The following is a 21,761-nucleotide window of genomic DNA, read 5'->3' as shown; positions in this document are numbered from 1 at the left end:
GATCAATCTGACAGTGTCGGTATTCCTAGTAACACTTTGTGGGTGGCCCTAAAGATAATTCAGTCAAATAACCGCATTAACTTAAGACCAAAGAGACAGTCCAGTGCAAACCCATTAAGCGAAGGAAATACCCCACCATCCATAGGCCACAATTTTAGAAGGTGCACGTTAATTTCATGGAACGTAGTAGGCTTGGGTCTTAGCGGCCTTGGATTCCCTCCTAGAACTCCACTCAGCAGACAGTAGTGTAGTTGTCGCTGGAGATCTAAACTCAACTTTTGAGCCCGTGGCTGATCCCAACTGATACCTTATTAATGATGAGGATAGCCAGTGGGGGGTACCGAAATTGGATCTTAACCCCGTAAAAAAGTGGACAGAGGCTGTCATTCAGATTAATGCTATCTGCTATGAAAGGGGACTGAGGGCATTAAACGGTAGAACTTTGAAAGATAGGTTTGGGGCTAATACATTTGACAACGGGCGTAGTAAAAGCAGGATTGATTACCTCTTTTGCAGTATGAAGTTCTGGCATACAATAGTGGACATGACGGTCAAGGACCGTATGGAAAGTGATCATCATAACCCCCTGTGTGTTATGCATCTATGGTGGAAGTCAGAACAACTAGGGGTAGATGGGGCCGAGCTTTGTGCCCCTGAAATTATCCCTACTAATGATATGCGCCGGCTTAACTAGTCGCACGTTATGACTAACCCAAACTCCCTGAATAACATAAGTAAGGAAGCTGACAAAGCCATATTGGACCTAGATCATGTAAATAGCTCAGGAGAGTATCTGAGCCATGTAACTCAACTGCACAACAGTATTTTTGCTTGTATTAGGGCCCATTTTCTTATGCCAACTAAAACTAAGAAGGTAATTGCCCCCAAACCACTGAGATGGTATAACGATGACTGTAGGCGTGCTAGAATCGTTCTTGGCACAGCTATCAGGGGTGGGGAATTGGATGCTGTCCATTTAGTCAGACAGGAGTACAAAAAAACTATCTATAAGGCCAGGAAATTGTGGGATGAGCTCCGATGACAGGATCTTAAAGAGGCAAGTGATAATAAGGATACTAGGTTATTTTGGAATATTGTCAAGTGGGGGAGGGGGGCCAGTCTGACCCTCCCCAAAATCACGTCACACAGGAAGGCTGGTTAAATTACTTTAGACAGCAATATGCGTGTAACCCTCTAGATAATGAAATGGAAGATTTTAGATTTGCGTTTATATATACAAAGCTTTTAATGATGATGATTTGCTAGTGGCTCTTAACCCAGTGGCTGGAGGAAGAGCACCGGGACCAGACGGGGTCCCTGTGGATGTCTTTCTCTATGATAAGGTAGGTAGGGCAGGTATATCTTGTTGTTGGCTAATGCTGTGGCCCAGGGTGCCCCGATCCCGGTATCCTGGAAAGGGGCAGTGATAATCCCAGTGTACAAAAAAGGTGATAAAGCGTAGCCGGTAAACTACAGGCCCATCAGTTTGATAGACAGTATTGAAGAGGTAATTGGGAGGATGACCTTGAATAAAATTTTAGACTGTGTTGAGGAAAATAGTATATTGTCCCCTTTTCAAGCGGGCTTTTGTAAATGCATTATCACTATTGATCAAGTCTTCCGTTTTGCTCTACTTCACTAGAAGACCGTGACACTGGGCAAAGGCAGCCTCTATGCTGCTTTTGTTGACTTACGTGCAGCCTTTGACCTTGTTTCCCGTTCACAGTTATGGGTGGTTTAAAAAAAATTAGGTCTATCTGATGAAATTTTAACTATGGTAATTATGCCAAAATCCAATGGGGTGGACAGGGAAAGGTCACTCCCCAATTTCCGGTTGAGTGTGGTGTGCGACAAGGCTGCGCAAAGGCCCCTACACTATTCTCTCTGTACATCAACGGAGTAGTTGACCGTATGTCCCTAGTAAACACAAATGCCCCACTCTAGCTGGCGCTAAAATTCCTATTTTAATGTTTGCGGACGACACGTTAATCCAAAACTCCAATTGGCCTACAGCGTGCCCTAGTAATCTTTGAAGAGTTTTGTACTGACCGAGGCATGGAAGTTAACATGACAAAAACTAAATTTATGGTTTTTAATCTGCATCATAGTTTTAAAGGGAAGGTTTTTATGAGTAGTCAACTTCTTGAAATGGTCAAGGCTTTTACCTATTTGGGTATCCATCTAGCAAGAGATCTCAAATGGGGCCATCACATAGATATAGCTGCCCTAAAACACCGGCAATATGCAGGAGCTTTAAACTTGGAGCACAATAAGTCATTAACAAACCCAATCAAATCTGTTCTCCAAGTCTATGAAGCTAAAGCTCTCAGTTCTGCACTTTATGGCGCAGAATTATGGGGGTTTGAGAAAATATTGCCATTAACCCTCTCTGAAAATAAGTTCCTTCGCAGTATCACCGGTCTTCCCCAGAGTACCCCACTAAAGCCACTCAGATACGACTTGGGTAGGAAAGCAATCGCATATGTAGCAAATCTTTCCCCTATTTTATATTGGCGAAGGCGCTGGACTACACCGGAGCTCTCCCCTTATGCCGCACGGTTCATTGATGTTGTAAAATCCGATGGTTTCCACAAGATCAGCTGGCTAAGGGATCTCAGAAATTATCTGGTTGCATTAGGCATGCAAATGTTGTGGGAAAATCCTGTGGTCGCTTTGTTACCATCTAAGAGTGTCTAAAGGAGAAGTACTGGGAACTGGCGGCATATCGCATCTGGAGTGGCACGGATTCTTCCACTGTGGCAGAAGTCTTTTTAGGGCCAAAGCTTACTCCCAGGTTAGAATTATACTGGGACGTTATTACCAATCCTGAAGATAGGAAGCTTTATTTTCAGCTTAGAGCTGGATCTCTACCTCTTAAGTCACTGACTTCTAGGTGGGCTGGTGCAAGTAGTATCTGCCCTGCTTGTGGGAGCCAAAAGGAAACTATTGCTCATCTTTTGTTTGTCTGCCCTGTATATGCAATCCCAAAGCACGTTTGGCTTACCCCAATGTGCAAATTAGTGGGCACAAATAGAAGTGCTGAAGCGGAAAGGCTCATATGCACCAGAACTTTACCATTAATTAGCGGTAGCCAAATACTTGGGATGGGTGTGGGTGTTAAGGCAGAACTCAAAGCTGTGATAACTGACTACTTGTTTGTCTCTTTCTGAATGAAAATTGGGATCCGCCTAGTCTGACCATGTAGCATGTCTGACCAGAATCTGTTTTAGCAGTTTTTAGCTTATATGTAATGAGTTTTATCCTATTCTAGTTGTCAAGATGAATTTTTACTTCTTCCATTGGCTTAGCTTTTGCTTTTTTAACATAAATCACTGTATGTATGTAAACATCAAATTACTATTTTGTAAATTTGTATACATTGTGGAGGTTTTATTCTCTTGCTTTTAAGAGTACATCTCGAATAACGCTATTTTGACATGTACAACTTAGTATTTCAATTTTACTGTTTAATATGATATTCTTCTCTCCATAACAGAAAGATCCTAACCATCTACTTATCAGTAAGAACCAGAACATCCAATCGTACACATTTATGTAAACCTAGACAATGTGATGGAATTTGTAAGGCTGCAGTGAATCACTGTGTCTATGAATCCTATACTATGTTTGGTTATATTTTTTGTTTTTTTAGGAAATTGGATGGTTTGATGATCGAAGGAATGACGTAGGAATTTGGATCACACGTCTTGCCACAGATGCATCTCAGGCTAAAGGGGTATGCCTAAACAATCAATAGGGAATGAGCCAAACATCACACACGGTACACATACCCATTTCACTAAAGCTTTCTATCTTTCCAGGCAATTGGAGACCGCCTATTTATATTCAGCCTGACTACCTCCACCTTGCTGACAGCATTTATAATATCGTTTGTTTGCGGATGGCAACTAACTCTCCTAATTCTTGCCTGTACACCATTCATGGTTGGTGCATTTGTTATTAAATCAAAATCACTCTCCGGGCATGCCTCAGAGAACCAAGCTGCCCTAGAAGAAGCTGGAATGGTAGGTTTGTTTCTTTTTGTTACGTTATGTTTTGTGATATTTACACTGATCTCTATCTGAATGTTCTAATTAGTATAATATAGCATAAAGAAACTGAAATGTAAAAATCCACACATCTGCAAATCCATATACACAGTCCCTAAAAAACACTATGAAATGTGCCAACGTTGTGATGGTGAAAGGTGAGATTTTAAAACAGAGATCAGCGTTCTGTAGTACATTAGTTAATTTAAAACATTGCAATTAACAGTTGACATTCATTCAAAACTCATTAAAAATATTTCTTTTTTAATGCTACATTTTTGTTAAATGTCATAAGTACATTTTCAATTCTTCAAGCTGTACATCATGATTACGTTAAATATATAAAATGGACCTATTGTTTTTAAGTATGAAGGATTTTTTTTTCTTGGAATCAGATGTGGTACAAGAACACATTAAAAAAAGTTTCGAAAATTAGAAGCGAAAACACCATCAGGAAAAGAAAAAAATAGGGAAAAGAAAGAAAAAAAAAAAAAAAAAAAAAGTAAACCATAAAGTATAAGAACCAAAATATATCGGAGTTCCCAATAGCTAAATACATACCTAAACTCTATATATCATGAGTCATATCACATATTCATAAACCATGAAAAGGGTGGAAAATCAATGAATTGGAACACATAAAAGTCTCTAACATTAAGAGATGGGTGATCAGATTTGATTTATGCATTTAGTGACCTTTTGGCCTCTAAGCCAGAGAATTGAACCCTCAGTCTCGCACCAAGTAATGCCCACCATTAATAGACTATGGGAAATGCTATGGCCTTCCATTCCCTGGCAATACATAAGTGAGCTATGATCTTTACAACAGATATAGCTACAGACATATATTGGATTGTGTTTTCTTTCCAGCCTAGCATAGTTTCTCCTATACTTAGCTGTACATCAGCCTGCAAGAACTGAGAAAGATTCTGAGCTATATCGTCCTAGTATTGCGTTAAGAGAGGCAGCCAGCAAATGTATGAACTATGTCCGCAGCATATAGTTCAAACCTTGGGCAACCGTTACTGTTGCCGGTCTTATTCAGACTCCATTTATCTGCCTTTTCTGCTGTCTGCTGTATAATAGAACATACTGAGGGCTCTAAATTGTTGCACCTTCGGGTTATTGGAGACGACAGAGAAGTCGAATATTTCGAGGGAACCCTGACTATCTAATGCCTGGACAGGCTCCATTTTTGTGCAAGATCGTCCTCCGTATATGTGGTCATCAGATGACAGCGTATCTAAATAGTAAATCTACTGTAGCCCGAAGGTATATATGATGAGAGCTCTGGAAAATTGCAGATGATCCTGCTTACATAATTATGTTGAAAATAATCCTGAACCAGGAGATATTTTAAAAAAGTCATTATGGGAAGACCACATTCACGCTGGAGCAATGATTGAATAGCTGCTCTGCAACTTTAATCCCACTGGAGTACTAAGATTTAGCGACACCGTCCTGAAAACAGTCATTGGCAAAGCAAATGGTTCTCATCATTGGAAGAGTTATTGTCTTTGTCAATGTCTTTTAGCCACGCTGTATAGCAGGACAGCTGCTGTTAAGCATGACTGAAAGTCATGAACAAAAATGCTAGGCCATAGTCAGCGCTGTACACCACATAATGCTTTTTGATTTACTGGACAGGTTGGCCAAGCCAGCACAATACAGTACGGGGTGGATGACAGTTGGGGAGAATGTCAAGAAGCAACACAATTGGGGGAATAGGGGATTTGAGAAATACAAAATGGGAGGGGATGAAGGGCAGTGCATCAGCCAAGCCTTGAAAATATTTGCTATGTAAATCATACAACACACGTAAATGTTGTAGTTCGGGCTGGACTGTTCCCATGAGGCACAGGGTCAAGGCTGATTTGCATATAGCCAGTGTCTGACCTAGGGTGGTGTGGAGTGCAAAAAAACGATGGATTTAGGCCCAGATCTTTGCACTGGGGTGAATGTAAGACATTGTTCTGCATTCTGTCCATCAACTGTGTTTTTTGCAATTTTCACCCTGAGTGGGCTGGGTATGCTCAGACGTGAGTCCCAGGCTCTCCACATCACTGGAGTCAAGCTATCCAGGCTGAAGAAGGCTGATAGCCAGAAACCGGTCCTTGGATGCTTGATTCCGGTCTAGGAAAGGCATGGCTTGGTAGTTTTGGCTGGACTGTTCCCATGAGGCACAGGGTCAAGGCTGATTTGCATATAGCCAGTGTCTGACCTAGGGTGGTGTGGAGTGCAAAAAAACGATGGATTTAGGCCTAGATCTTTGCACTGGGGTGAATGTAAGACATTGTTCTGCATTCTGTCCATCAACTGTGTTTTTTGCAATTTTCACCCCGAGTGGGCTGGGTATGCTCAGACGTGAGTCCCAGGCTCTCCACATCACTGTAGTCAAGCTATCCAGGCTGAAGAAGGCTGATAGCCAGAACCCGGTCCTTGGATGCTTGATTCCGGTCTAGGAAAGACATGGCTTGGTAGTTCAGGCTGGACTGTTACCATGACGCACAGGGTCAAGGCTGATTTGCATATAGCCAGTGTCTGATCTAGGGTGGTGTGGAATGCAAAAAAACGATGGATTTCGGCCCAGATCTTTGCACTGGGGTGAATGTAAGACATTGTTCTGAATTCTGTCCATCAACTGTGTGTTTTGCAATTTTCACCCCGAGTGGGCTGGGTATGCTCAGACGTGAGTCCCAGGCTCTCCACATCACTGGAGTCAAGCTATCCAGGCTGAAGAAGGCTGATTGCCAGAAACCGGTCCTTGGATGCTTGATTCCGGTCTAGGAAAGACATGGCTTGGTAGTTCGGGCTGGACTGTTCCCATGAGGCACAGGGTCAAAGCTGATTTGCATATAGCCAGTGTCTGACCTAGGGTGGTGTGGAGTGCAAAAAAACGATGGATTTAGGCCCAGATCTTTGCACTGGGGTGAATGTAAGACATTGTTCTGCATTCTGTTCATCAACTGTGTTTTTTGCAATTTTGTGTATAATTAACAGCGCGGCACTCGTGACGAGCTCCATGCTAATTATGTATGCAAGTGAGCATGCTGGGCTGCAAAAATTCCCCAAAAAAGTTCCCCTCAGGCACAATTAAAACATGAAAGCGGACGAAAACTGTGGGTAGGCAGTGCTGCTTCCGGATAAAACGGAAGTGACTTATCGCATGCACAGCCAACCATAATCCTGCTAAGAAGAGGAATTTCACAGTTAACAAATAGCAAGTGGCAAGAGTAAGTATCCGGGAGTTTCACCTGTGATACTGATTACTTGAAGTCTCTGAGAGACAGCGCTTGCGCGCTGCCAAGCCGAGACCTAAAAACGAGTAGAAGGAGATGTTTATAAAACATGAAGGGAGTGGGTGAGGGTGGAGAAGATATAGAGTCGGGCAGAGATGTGTGAGGAAATAAAACAACAAGGAGAGGTGGCGGGTGAGAGTTAAAAGAAGCACCATGGATGGGGATGTGGAAGATGGCCTGAAAACACAAGCACTCGTGAAGTGCTGGAATGGGAAAAAAAGTTGCTCCATAAATAGGAGCAGTGGATTTGCACAAGTACTTGTCCATGCTCCGTGAAAGGGCCAATCACAAGAAGATGTCATGAAACAGGCATGCCTCCAAAAACCGTAATGAAGGAAATGAGAACAATGCAACAGCAAACCAATGTTAAAGCTGTTGTTTGGCTGTAAACCCACTGTGCATAAAACAAAATGTCTCGAAGAGACAGCACATGTGCTGTCTAGGTGAGAGCTAAATAGACAATTAGGATGGGTTTTCCCAAAGAGGTGTAACAGACTGCAGAGATGACATTTGAAAAGCAGAGCTGATGTCTCCTCATCTCTTGCATACATCAGCAATTACCCTAAATCTTACTGACTCAAAGTAGTTAGGGTCTGAATGCCTGCACAGTAAGAACTTCCAGTCAGACCCAGCCCCTATTTGATACACACATACACTAAGATACAGTAGACAATCAGTAAGAAGGCAGCTTTTCATGAATTAAATTAGTTATCCTATTAACAGAAGCAGTTGCAACAGGTACGACACTTGGTTCCTTTAGAATAGAAGAAAAATTAAGAATAGCTGTGGTCTATTGAAGAATAAGATGGTAAGCAGAAACTGCCCCGATTCTCTCAGCCTCCCCAGCAAACCATTGGATGGCCTGAGTTGGTTCATATGATCTCAGTTCCATTCAAGGCTACTGAAGTTATCCATGGGTTGAAATAAGATGCTGTAAAAAAAGGTTTCAGATAAAGAGCAAATAGGAACAGAGATAATAGACATCTCTTTCGTGCACCATGGGAGATTTTAAAGACAGAAGAGCAGTGTCCAGCCAGAAATATGCAGGCCATTGGGTGCTAATATAACCTGCCCCCGTTCTCCCGCCGCTGCGTCCCCTGTGGCCCACCTATTCGTCCACTCCCTCCAGCCAGCTGCCTCCTCTCTCCCACCTCCCCTTCTTTTGCCAGCCTCTGTGTGGTGAGGAGAGCGACCCTTGACCCTTTCATAGGCAGGTCGCTCCCCACGCCGTACAGCACCACCTGTGTGTCCTGCCCTTAAGCCCCAGCTGCTGCTGCTGAGGAGAGTTTGAGGCCCTCCTCCACCCGCAGGCTACCACCTGCGCCTCAACCCTAGTGGCCAGTGGTAGGCCGTAGTTTTGTTTTGCTGTAATTGTATTGCTTCTGTCTTATTTGTTTATTTGTTTCTTTCCTCCTTGTTCCCTGTTTTATTTCTGTGCCCTGTGCCCTTTTGCCTTCTGTTTCCTTTGCTGCCCCCGTATTCCCACCGCTGCGGCCCCACCCCCGCTCGCCCAGTCGTTCGTTCCCTCCACCCAGCTGCCTCCTCCCTCCCACCTCCCCTTCTTATGGCGCTGGAGGCACGCCTAAGGCAAGCCCGTCTGTGCCCGTCCGCACCTGGATCGCGCCCTGGCCCCCACGAACACCACAACACCGTCTCCACTATGAAGCCAACACCCTCCACGCACTCAACACCAGACGAGCGCACACCTGCTTCCTGGCCACCCCGAAGGGCACCAAAGAACCCTTCTCCTGCCGGAGCTGCAGCTTCACCAGTCTCCGAGATGCCAAACCGCTCACCGTGACAGGACGAAACCACCTCAGATGCATACTACTGAACACCCGCTCCGCATGCAAACAAGCCGCCGAACTCTGGGACCTTCTCGACACATCATCCCCGGACGTTGCCTTCCTGACAGAGACCTGGATGAACAGCTCCTCGGCACCAGACATCGCCATAGCCATCCTGGACCTCTACAAGATCACCCGCAGTGACCGCACCAACAGAATAGGAGGGGGAATCACCATCATTCACAAGTCCACCCTCAAGGTCTTGATCAACTCCAACTATACCCTCAGCACCTCGAACACCTGCACTTCCAGATCCACACTGATCCCAACACCACCCTCAGAGGAACTCTGATCTACAGACCCCCTGGACCCCGGCCTCAGTTCAACAACTCCATCGCCGACTTTGTCAGCACAAACGCCATGACCTCCACAGACTACATCCTCCTCGGAGACCTGAACTTCCACCTCGAAAACAACAACACCAACTACACCACCCTGATCGACAATCTTGCCAACCTTGGACTCCGACAGCTAGTCAGAATGCCCACCCACTCCGCCCGCCACATGCTTGATCTCATATTCTCCGCAAGCTCCCACGTCTCCTTCTGCCACACCACCGAACTCCACTGGACCGGCCATCGCTGCATCCACTTCACCTTCCAGAAACCCACCACGCACCACTGCACCCAAAAAATCCCCCGCCGCTGCTGGAGCAAAATCACCAGCCCTTGTCTGAAGCCCACCCACTGACCCCACCGACCCCGCCCCCAGCAACCTCAGGCGTTGTATCGACGACTGTGCCAACACCCTCACCCGATCAAGAAACCCTCCAACAGACTGACCAACAAGAATGCCAGCTGGTTCTCCACAGACCTCCAGACCTTCAAACAAACCTGCTGAAGACTAGAGAAGAAATGGCACCGCAAACAGACACCGGAGAACCACGCAGCCCTCAAGAATGCCATGCGCCAACACCATCACCTTATCAGATCCGCCAAAAGGATCTCCTTTAAGGGCCGCCTAGACAACAACGCACACTACAGCCATCGCAAGACCTGTGCTACTCCTTGGCCACCTTCTTCCATCGCAAGATCACAGACATCCATGACAGCTTCGACAACCAGACCACCACGACAGCCAATGACACCTCATATCCCACGACCACCACCCACAACGACCACCTGCTCACCTGGACTAACATCAACGATGACGACACCATCAAAGTCATGAACACCATCCACTTCAGCTCCCCGACAGACCCGTGCCAACACCACATCTTCAACAAAGTTAGCGCCACCATCGCACCCCATCTTCCCAAGGCCATCAACATCGCCTTCGAGACCACAACCTTCCCGGAGATCTGGAAGCATGCCGAGATCAACGCCTTGTTCAAGAAACCCAAAGCAGATCCGAGGGACCTTAAGAACTTAAGGCCCATCTCCCTGCTCCTATTCCCGGCAAAGTATATAGAGAAAACCGTCAACAAGCAGCAAACCTGCTACCTCAAGGAGAAAAACATCCTGGACCCGTCCCAGTCCGAGTTCCTCAGCAACCACGGCACCAGAACTGCCCTCATCGCCGCCACTGATGACATCAGGGCCCTGATGGACAACGGCGAAACCGCAGCCCTCATCCTCCTGGACCTATCAGCCGCCTTCGTCACGGTCTGCCACCGCACCCTACGCACACGACTCCACAACGCAGGGATCCGAGACAAGATCCTGGAATGGACCACCTTCTTCCTCTCCGGCAGAACCCAGAGCGTCCGCCTCCCCCCTTTCTGTTCCGAAGCCTCAAAGATCATCTGCGGCGTACCCCAAGGATCATCCCTCAGCCCGACATTGTTCAACATCTACATGGCCTGCTCGCCCACGTCGCCAGACTGCACGACCTCAACATCATCTCCTATGCCGACGACACACAGTTTTTAAAAAAAATATATATTTTTTATTTTATTTCCATTTATATAGCGCATTATCACCCCAGGGTCTCTAAGCGCTTGTACAAAAAGAAACCGGCACTACGAAAGCAGATAGAAGACTTACAACACACCCCACGCTTCCCGAGAGAGTATGGTTTTTAGCATTCGGCGGAAGGGCAGCAAATTTGACTCCTTACAGAGATTGGTTGGTAGTTTATTCCATGCTGCAGGAAGCAGAGTGGAGAACGCTCACCCGCCCAAAGTGGACAGGCGGAAACGTGGATTGGCCAAAAGCGTGGCTTCAGAGGACCATAGCACCCTAGCAGGGATATAGCCAGATAGTCTGATTTTAATGTACCTGGGCGCGTTACCATAGAGTGCCTTATGTGTGATACATAAGCCTTTAAACATTGCTCTCTGTCTAACAGGGAGCCAGTGTAACTGACGCAGGAGAGGTGAAGCATGTGTTTTCCTAGGCTTCTTAAAAATCAACCTCACTGCATCATTCATTACTATCTGAAGCCTCGCGAGTTGTCGCTGAGGCAACCCTATATACAGCGCATTGCCGTAGTCCAGGCGGCCCAAGATCATAGCTGGTACCGCACTTCTGAGCGTAGAGAATGACAGCAGATGAGAGATCCTGCGAAGCTGTCTCAGAAGACCAACACATGTGCCTACCACCACAGGCACCTGTTTCTTCATAGACAGATTGCTGTCGATATGGATTCCCAGGCTTTTCACCACAGTTGCTGGTTCCGGCGTCCTGCCCAACTCCTTGGGCCAAAACCCGTCATTCCAAGGGCTGCCCTGGATGGTTATAGGCAGCACCTCTGTTTTATCCGGATTAATCTTCAAGGAGTTGGCGGACATCCAGTTTACCGTGAACCTTAAGATGTTATGCAACCTGGTTTGTGCTCCTGGAGAATCCTCTATTTGGATAACGATCTGCGTATCGTCAGCATAGTTGAAAATCTGACATTCCATCTGGTTGAGGGCTGAAATCAGAGGCTGCAGGTAGATGTTAAAAAGGAGCGGCGAGAGAGCCGAACCTTGCGGCACTCCACAGGTGATGGCCGCTGATGTTGATACTAGGTCGGACAGCTGCACCTTCTGCAATCTATCTTGCAGAAAAGAGGTGAGCCAACCTAGAGCAGGCCCCCCGATGCCCATGTCTCTCACACGCGACAGCAATTGACGATGACATACCGTGTCAAAAGCCGCGGAGAGATCAAGGAGCACCAGGGCCCCAGGGATCTTCTTATTAGCTCTACACCTCAGTTCGTCCAGAATGGACAGCATCACCAGCTCCGTGCTGTGATGAGCCCGAAAACCAGCCTGATTTTGCTCTAGCAGGTCATTGGTCTCCAAGTGCTTTGAAAGGTATGTCAGCACATGCTGTTCCAGAACCTTTGCTAAAAAGGGAAGTTGGGAGATGGGTCTAAAGTTCTTTAGAACTTTAGTATCCGCTCCAGGCTTCTTAAGCAGTGGAATCAGCCTGGCCTCCTTGAGCATAGCAGGGACTTGTCCAGCCTCCAGGGATTTGTTTAGGAGATTGAGAACATCCTTTTCCATCCTTGACATAGCTAGCTTGAAAATCCTCGGGGGGCAAGGATCCACATGGGAGCCTGATTTTACCCTCTCTACTAGACTAGCTAGCATCTCCTTTGTAATCAAGGGGAAGGTATTCAGGGGGGTATCAATTTTATGATTAAGAGGCGTAACTTGCAGCGGGCATTCTAAGACGGAGGAGCAAGAGATTTCTAACAGGAGATCTTCAATTTTGTCAATGAAAAAATCCAGAAATCTTTGACAATCCTCCTGTGTAAAATCAGGCCTCTGCTCTTCATTTTTTCTCAGTTCCGATCCTCTCCCTCACCAAGGACCCCCTCACCATCAAGACCAACCTCCATGAAGGAAAGAAAGCCGTCGCCAAATGGATGAAGAACAGCCGTCTGAAGCTGAACTCGGACAAGACGGAGGTCCTCATCCTCGGCTCCACCACCTCAGCCTTAGATTACTCCTGGTGGCTGACCACCCTAGGAGCAGCACCAGCGCCCACCGACCACCGACCACCGACCACGCACGCAACCTGGGGTTCGTCCTCGACTCAACACTCTCCATGACCAAGCAAGTCAAAGCCGTCTCATCCTCCTGCTTCAACACCCTCCACATGCTCCACAAGATCTAAAAGGTGAATCCTCACAAACACAAGAAAAACGGTCACCCAGGCCCTCCTCAGCAGCAGGCTGGACTACGGAATGCCCTCTACGCGGGAGCCTAGGCCAAACTGCTGAAACGACTGCAACACAGACAGAAAGCCTCGGCCCGCCTGATCCTTGACATCCCTTGACACAGCCACATCACACCCCACCTAAGAGACCTGCACTGGCTTCTCGTGAACAAGAGGATCACCTTCAAGCTCCTCACCCACGCACACAAGGCACTCTACGACCCCGGACGAGCATACCTCAACAGACGACTCACTTTCTACACCCCAAGCCGCCAGCTCCGCTAAGCTGACAGCGCCCCCGACACCATCCCCCTCATCTGAAGAGTGACCTCCGGTGGCAGATAGTTCTCCTACCTCGCCGCCAAGACCTGGAACACCCTCCCCATCCTCCTACGGCAGACCCAAGACCTACTAACTTCAGGAGACCACTCCAGACCTGGCTGTTCGAGAGGTAGCAGCACCCCTCCCCCCCAGCACTTTGAGACCCTCACAGGTGAGTAGTGCACCCTACAAATTCCTTGACTGATTGATATAAGCACTGAACATAATCAACATAACTATCCCCTAAGACCATAGTTTTCAAGGGGAGTCACTAGAAAAGGCCACATGACCCTGCTGAATCCCTTATCAGCATCTAATAATATAATTCCAACCTATCTGCCAAAGTATTAGCAGCATTGAGTAATGCTATATCAGCTTTAATACGATTGGTGTTATCTCTTCCTGGAATGAAGCTGTGTTGTTGTGAACATACAAAATATTGGGTTCAGGAAGCCAGTCTTGTGGAAAATACTTTTGCATATTTCTTAGCATCTGCATTACTTAAATATATAGGCCAATATGACCCCTTGTCTTCTGCTGACTTATTCTTTTTAAGAAAGATATCAATTTTTGTTAAATTCAAAGAGCCTGGAATATTTCCTCCTTGATAGAAATGAATAATGACCATAAGTAGAATAGATGCCAGCAAATCTTTGACTATTATATAGAATTCCAATGGCATGGCATCCTCTCCTTCTGACTTACCTGACGAAAGTGATTTGTTAACATCCTTTAGCTTTTAAAAAGTGAGCTCCTCATTAAGTGCCTTTACCTGCAGAGGACTTAACCTAAGAATATTAGCTGCTAACATATATTTATCCAACTCACCTTGATTCGGAGCCTGTCTCTCAGTGTATTGATCCTGCTAAAAGCTCTTAACTTGTTCAAGGGTGCCCTGCAGTTTATAATGCTTTTTTCCTGTCCTTATCCTTAATACATTTAACCCTGTTATGATTCTTTTTTTAAGCTATTTAATATGCCAATAGCTTGTTGACTTTCTCTCCATATTCAAATAGGGACACCCTACTGCAATATAAGCCACAGCAGCCTTATCCTTCTGTATACAATCAAGACTACACCAGCATTAGATCATATCAAATCATATCTTTAGCACATTAGAGACTTTCTCTAGAAAATTTCAAGCATGTTTTTTCTTCCATCTAAGTTGTTCGAGATGCCGCAGCTGTGCTTGACCCTTATGAAGCCTATTATGTTCAGAAAAAACACTGTGCAGAGGCCCCCATGAAAAAACCTTTTAAAATGTCCCTCGCACTACTTGGAGAAAAGGAGCCCATGATAGCTGATGTAAAATCAGCCAACTGTCTATGCATCCTTTTTATGAATGCTCTATTTGACAATAGCCGTCTAGGAAATGTCCATCTTCGAGGTTCTTTTAAAGAATCACAGATCTAAAGCACTAGTATCAAGGGGTTATGGTGTGAAGTTATTTTAGGACACAATTCCATACTGTAATCACAAATTAAACCTTGAGAGATTAATATTATGTAATTTCTAGAGCAATGTCAGTGAGACGCAGAATAATATGTATACCTGAGTACAGACAGATGCAATGTCCTCCAGAGGTCAACCAGGCCATATCCCCTTGCTAACTCCTTAATAGACTGCTGAGTTTTATTCAAACACAAAATAACATTTATATCAGTTGTACCCAACTTATAACTCATAATACAATTACAAGCACCAAGGATCAATATATCACTGGACCATTGTGCTAGCTCAAGGTTTAGCATATCTAGTAAGTCTGGATCACCTTTATTGGGGCGGTAGACAGTACAGATAATGTAGACTTGACTAGCTATCTCAATCTGGGAAACTAACAACCTTCCATATGGATCAGGTGCAGTCCATAGTACCTAAAAATAACAAATGTTTAAAATGGCTACCCTTCGGTTTGAGGCCTGCTGAGTTGTACAAGAAATATTATACCCTAACTGCCAAAGAAGCATCCTGTTTCTAAATGCTAAATTAGTCTCAGTAAGACATGGGAGATGCGGCCTGTAAACAAGTATCTTCTCTTTAATTAACTCTTGTTTCAGGGGGCGATTAAGACCAGCTACATTCCAACTCCAGTGGCGCCTACGCTGCTATGGCAGAGGAGCGTCGCCCCCCTGCCAACAGCCAGCAGATTAAAAATAAATTGATAAAAAAGTATGTTATTATCATATCATTTTATTTTTATCTTTCTCCCAGTCCACTGAGTCGAGGGTGGGGCGATCTTCTCTATCCTAGTGTTGTCAGCTAGGGAGGAGAGTGGTAGGTGCATTTTAAGTGAGGATGATGGCTTGGCCGGATGTCTTAGGCTGGCCAAACTGTCATGCAAACTGGGCTGTGCCTCTGGACACCCTGTAGTGTGTCCAGAGTCAGGTCAGGGAAAGAGAGGGTCTTGTGCATTGCAAACACTTTAAGACTTTCCTTTGAAGTTTGCCTACTACAAAGACAGAAAGGGGTATTAGTATTAGACCTCTAACACCCCAAAATCAGAATACTTCTGGACTAAGGCCATTTTACCAGGTAGAAGAACTGTGGGAGGGACTGCCACTCTGCTTGTTGCTTTGTTATGCTGACCTGCTGCTTGCTCCTTCTGTCCTGAGAGCGAAAGGACTGGATGTTGCTTTCTGTATCCTGCTTTCAAGGCTCTCCAAGGGCTTGTGCGTGCTTGCCTCCTGTTCAGAAGTCTCAGGGTCATCAAAGACTTCCCCTACCAGTTCTTGGGCTTTTTTGCTGAGAACCCTGACTTACCATGTGGTGCCAAATCTAGTTCGGGAGCCCTTGGTAGTGTAACCTGCTGAGAAAATCCAGGCATCAACTATCAGCACCTCTATTTCTTGATGCATCACTGTAATGCAGCTCAAGAGTGGACACATCACCTACTTTGAGGCTGAAAATTCACTGCAGCTCAGGTCCCGAATACTTTGTCACCGACATCCGCGGCACCCTCTCTGTCTTAGATGCACCCCTGTTTCGCTGCTGAAGAATAGACACAGCGCCTACCTCACAGGTGTGAAATCGACAAAGCGCCTGCCTCGCAGGCGCTTCATCTACGTAGTGCATTTGGATTTTGATTCATCATCCCTCGATGCCCTCTCTTTAACAACATCACCTAGCAGCAAGGACCCAAGGCCACGTGTCCAGAGATTGAAGCTATGCCTCCCTTCCAGTAAGGAACCAACACATAAGTTTGCTTTCCCAGCAACTCCCCTCCCCTGCGCCTGTTTCATCTTAAAATTTTTATGTATCCAAGGTACTTTGTGCTAAAAGCAATACATCCATACATTCCCCTGGACTGGACTTATTTAATCTTTCAAAAGTGATATCTTGACTTTGTGTATGTTGGATTTTGGTTGTTTTGGTCTTGTTTTATTCAGATAGATATTGACTATTTTTTTCAACTGATGTGGACTCCTTTTGTATTGTTTTTACTATATTACTGTGTATGTATGTACAAATGCTTTACACATTGCCTCTGATATAAGCCTGACTACTCATGCAAAGCTACCAAGGCTATGAAGAGGGGTTATCTAAGCTGACTAGAGTGAGGGTCCCTTCTTGGACAGGGTGCAAACCACGGCCAACTAGAGAATAGATTTCTAAGAACTATTTATAAAAAGCAATGCAGTGTTAACACATCGAGGGAGTGATATAATAGATAAGAAACTTTTGGCGCAAGAATGGCCATCACCATGGAGCCACCACCAATCTGCCTAGGATCAAGGCTGGGTTCCAGTTGATTCACACATCACATCTTTGCAGCTCCTTACGTTTGTTCTCCTCCTTTTAAATATATGGCGATTGTTTAGTAGTTTTAAAGGTTTTCATTGTTTTTCAACAAGGTATTAACAGTTTTATTTTAGGAATATGGTCTGATTGTTTAACAATTACGAAAGCTATTATATTTTTAATGAAATAAACCTGTTTGCCTAAAAATCAATTGTAACTAATGGGCACATCTTTTGAATGTTATAAACCCTATATTATATTTCTGATGATAAAGATATTGTATGCTAAATGGTAACTAGGTTTACTTTTTTAACTGTGATGCTGTTTATTCCAATTGCAATGTGCTATTTTGCTGTAAAATTTCAGAAAACCATGGCCTTATCCGAAAACCCTTCAGGTGTGCTTTACATTTTTAACCATCAAGCTACACTTTAAAAATACATACGTTTTGAGGGGAGGTTGCAAATGTTCTTTGTTTGTTATAAAAATTTAGAAGTCACATATCAGTATCCAAATTTGACTGTGTGTTGAAAAGCTGTAAAATAACTGCACAAAGTATTTCCTTCTATTTAAACTTCTGATAACCTGTATTTAACACTTGTAAGAAACTGTGTTACTGGTTGAGTGGGGTCAAACCCTTCTCAAGCAGCAACCACATTCTTCTGAGTGTGAAGTAACACACAAAACCTAAGTTAATCTGTGCTCAACCTTCAGGTAACTTGACACAGAGCAGTCAGGCTTTGTGTAAAGTATTTTGCAACACTTTAAACAGTAACACAGCTAAACACACAACAAAAAGAGCCCACAACCGTGTTGGAAGACAAGAATAGTTTTTAATAAAGAAAACAAGACCAAAACGACAAAAATCTAATCAGTAGAACTAAAAACATTAAACTTTAAAGATTTTAGAAAAAATAGCACCAAAAGGCATACGGCGCCAACTGTGGATATCTCATCACACAGGACTAGGACAAAAGACACAAGTTCGGCCCGGCCCCAATGGAGCGCATCCCGGCTACAGGACCCAGTTAGGCGTGCTGAACAAAGTTCCTTTAATCTTGATTTGTGGGGTGATATAAGGCTCTGCGTTGAAGATGCACTGCACAGTGGAGCGATGCATCAGCTCCGAGATGCATTAAGGTTGCGGTGTGAGGCCTTGTTGCATCGTCCTCAAAGATCCCGCCAACGAGGGCTTGCAATGCAAAGTTTGGAGTCAGCGATGTGTTGCACAGTCCGGGTGATGCATCAGTTCCCAAGGAGCTGCAAGGCTGCAGTGCGGATTCAGATGTCATCATTGAAGATGCTGTCAATGAGGGATGCAAGGGCCTGCGCTGAGGTTGCATTGTACAACAGCGGTTCCGATGCAGTGATGGGCTATAAAGTGATGCAGGTCTTTATTCTCTTGCTCTCATCCACACAGCGATGCATCATTTCTGGTCGGGGTTGCTCCATCCACTAGGCCCTCATACCCGCATGCACCAACTGGCAGGGACAAAAGATCTCCGATAAAGAGCCCCATCTGGGTGCCCGTCAGACATTGTACCGCCAGTTTGACGAGGAGCAAAACCCATATGATGAAGTATGACACCTAGCTTGCTGGGTGTGTGGGGGTTTTAGTCCCGAAAGGGAGAATCCCCATCCCCTTTTACCTCTCTTTCTTATGTCTATACCTGGTCGTTTTCAGTTTCACTCTTTGAATACACCTTACTAAGGGAACTGCGTACCTCTCTTTGTTGACATATTCCCGGGCTCGTACGCTGGACCCCTAAAAATATCCCTACTTGTCCCTCCTTTTGAAAATCTTACCATAATGACCTAAGCCTTATCAAATTAGCATTAGACCCCAACCTGAAATATAAGATGACATTAGACAATAAATCATATTATGCCCAAGCCTCATTAGCATAAACACATTACGCACTAGGCCTTACCAGCATGAACACAGACTGCCTAAACATCATAAACCTAAACACATTATGTCATAGACATCACAAGAATAAGTCACATTAGGCATGAGTCACGGTGCATAAATCACTTTTCCTGTACACCATGTAAATCACAGTAGAACCTGGCACCCCATCAACCTCACCCTGTCCCACTGGTCAACTGGCCTTCTCAGAGGGCTCAGACGCCCTATGTCCCAACTGTCAGGGCTGGCTGCCATTGCAGCCACATTTAAAGTGCACAATTGCACTGAGGCAGGGAACTTAACCTCACTGCTGTTTCACAAAAACTGCCCCCAAAGAAATGTCAGCCTAAATGTTGCAGTTGCCGCTAATTGCCCTGCAGCTGTGAAAGTACTGGGGCCACCGGCACCTACTGTGCCCTCCAACCCAAGGTGCAAAACGTTGCAGTTGCCCACTGTCAAGCGGGGAAGCTGTGTCAAAATTGGCCCTGGCATCCATGTGTCCTTCTGGTCCCACTGAGGAGAGCAGAGCTTGGAAATGCCCCTTCAACAAGTGAGGCCTACCAACGGGCCCCACAAGGAACTGGTACTCTTTGTGCCTGGGGAGCCCTGTTCGGGAACTCCTACAAAGATGGCCCCAAGATGGAATTCCGCCTCAGCTCTCTAGTGCCCCGAGAGTCCCCCGCATCCGGATTCTATCAATCAAAGTGCCCCCTTTCACCAGGGCATCTTTGTGCAACTCTGGCACCAATCAAGCTGGAAGGCAGCCCCACTAACTGGGCTCTTGGTCGCGGCTCTCTCATCCTTCTTCTGGGAGCCGGCGAGGCTCCAATTTCCCTGTGGCTGCAGTGGCAACTCCACCCTCTCGGGACTCCTCCAGGCCAGCTCACTCTCGGGAACAGGGTCCTGTGCGTCTCCTGACTTCGGCCGGGCCAGGACTTCAGCGGTGAGCCTTTCTAGGCTCCGGGTGTCTCCTCGAGCTCAGATGATGCTGTGTGGATTTCCCTCGAGAATGGTAGCCCCGCTGGTCCAGCACTGCAGCTTCCACCCCAGAAGGCGCGTAGGTCCACCCCGATCAGGCAGCTGTTGCCTGACTTCTGGGTCACAGTTGGCAGGGCGGCGGCCTGTTTGGCAATCCCTGAGATTCCGTGATCATGCAGGGCGGCTCCTGCTTTTCTTCTGCACACTTGGGGGATCCCAACGCCAGGGGTCCCCTCGAGGGCCACAAAGGATCGGGGTAGGCATATGCCGACGTACACCACATGCAGGGTGGTCTCCGGCAATCTTTATATCCATAAAGTGGGGTAGGCTCCTACTAGCTGAAATCACGGCAATGCAGGGTGGGCACCCGCCGTGCTTAAGCACCAAAATGCAGGGTGGGCACCCGCTTGAAAGCACTAAACGTGGGGTAGGCTCCCGCTCATTGGCATCATGGGGGAATCCTTACACTGGGGATTCCCTCAGCAGCAACCTGTAGCCCAGTGATGCAACGCTCCAGCACTCCTCTCTCAAGGGGAACTTAAAATGTAGCACAAAGTCCTGGCAAATTAAGGGGGCAATGCTGGGCCCAAGGAGGCAAGCACACTAGGCCCTCCAGCAGGGTGGTAAGCCCCCATGGCGGCTCCTCCTGGGCCCCAGCAGCAGCACGCCCCAGCAGTCCAGAAACAGCACAAACAGGACAATAACTGGCCCAATTCATGGGGTCACAGCCCCTCTATTTATACCACCTAATCCTTTGCCTGTTGTGCAGGGTATGTGGGAACCAGATGCAACTGGTTCAGGGTAAATTTGGAGTACTTTGTTTTGCAAGCTTCTCTTCCCCTTTGTCATGTGGGGGCTAGATGATCAGACACACCACAGGGGGCGAAGCCAGCATTTGACAGGGCAGGCACACTCCAATCCAGAGTCAGGGAATTACCACTTCCACTACTCCCAGCACAGATACCCATTCAGTCTAGCGCTGCCACCCTGCCCCTCCTGGAGCCACACACACCTCCCAGCCCCTGTCACTCACAAGCCAGACATGCAATTCACATCAGGCAGGCAGACACATAGCACACAGAAATGGCAACTTCTAAAAGTGGCCTTTCTCCCATAGTCATAAGAAATCTGTGCACACCATTGCACAGCATTCATTCTCACCATTTCAAACATATTAGACTTCACCACACTGTTCCTCTCATAACCTGAATCACCACTGACACTCCATAACAGGGAATCCCTCTTGCATTCCTATGGGAGGGCAGGCCAACTGTACCAATGTAACACAGAGAGTGCAAACCCTTTACAAAGGACCCCAGTGCTAAAGTGCTCCGAGGCCTAAAATCACCAACACCAGGTTATAGAAAAAGGCTAGGAGAATGCAAAATGTTTCAGGGTGAACCTGCCAAAAGGGCCAAGTCCAACAATGACAAACAATAACTTGTATCTTAGTACTCTGTTTAAGATCCACTCCCTACATTTCTAAGGAAATGTAATCAAGACCTCTTTCAGGAAGATCCTTGCTAACC

At 46.1% G+C, this 21,761-nt stretch overlaps 1 protein-coding gene across 1 annotated transcript in view; it reads left to right on the top strand.

Annotated features, from left to right (window-relative positions):
* The window catches only part of LOC147688995 (ATP-dependent translocase ABCB1-like), an 856,748-nt gene that overhangs the window by 634,052 nt on the left and 200,935 nt on the right, over positions 1-21,761 (top strand). Inside the window, exons 22-23 of the mRNA XM_086941881.1 lie at positions 3,653-3,736; positions 3,822-4,025. Of these exons, the coding sequence (XP_086798007.1) occupies positions 3,653-3,736; positions 3,822-4,025 (288 nt within the window). The remainder of the gene's footprint in view (positions 1-3,652; positions 3,737-3,821; positions 4,026-21,761) is intronic.

Source organism: Lissotriton vulgaris, chromosome 10, assembly GCF_964263255.1.
Source record: "Lissotriton vulgaris chromosome 10, aLisVul1.2, whole genome shotgun sequence".
Lineage (NCBI taxonomy): Eukaryota > Metazoa > Chordata > Amphibia > Caudata > Salamandridae > Lissotriton > Lissotriton vulgaris.
The sequence above is the reverse complement of the archived record's forward strand: the minus strand, read 5'-3'. Positions and strand labels throughout refer to the sequence as shown.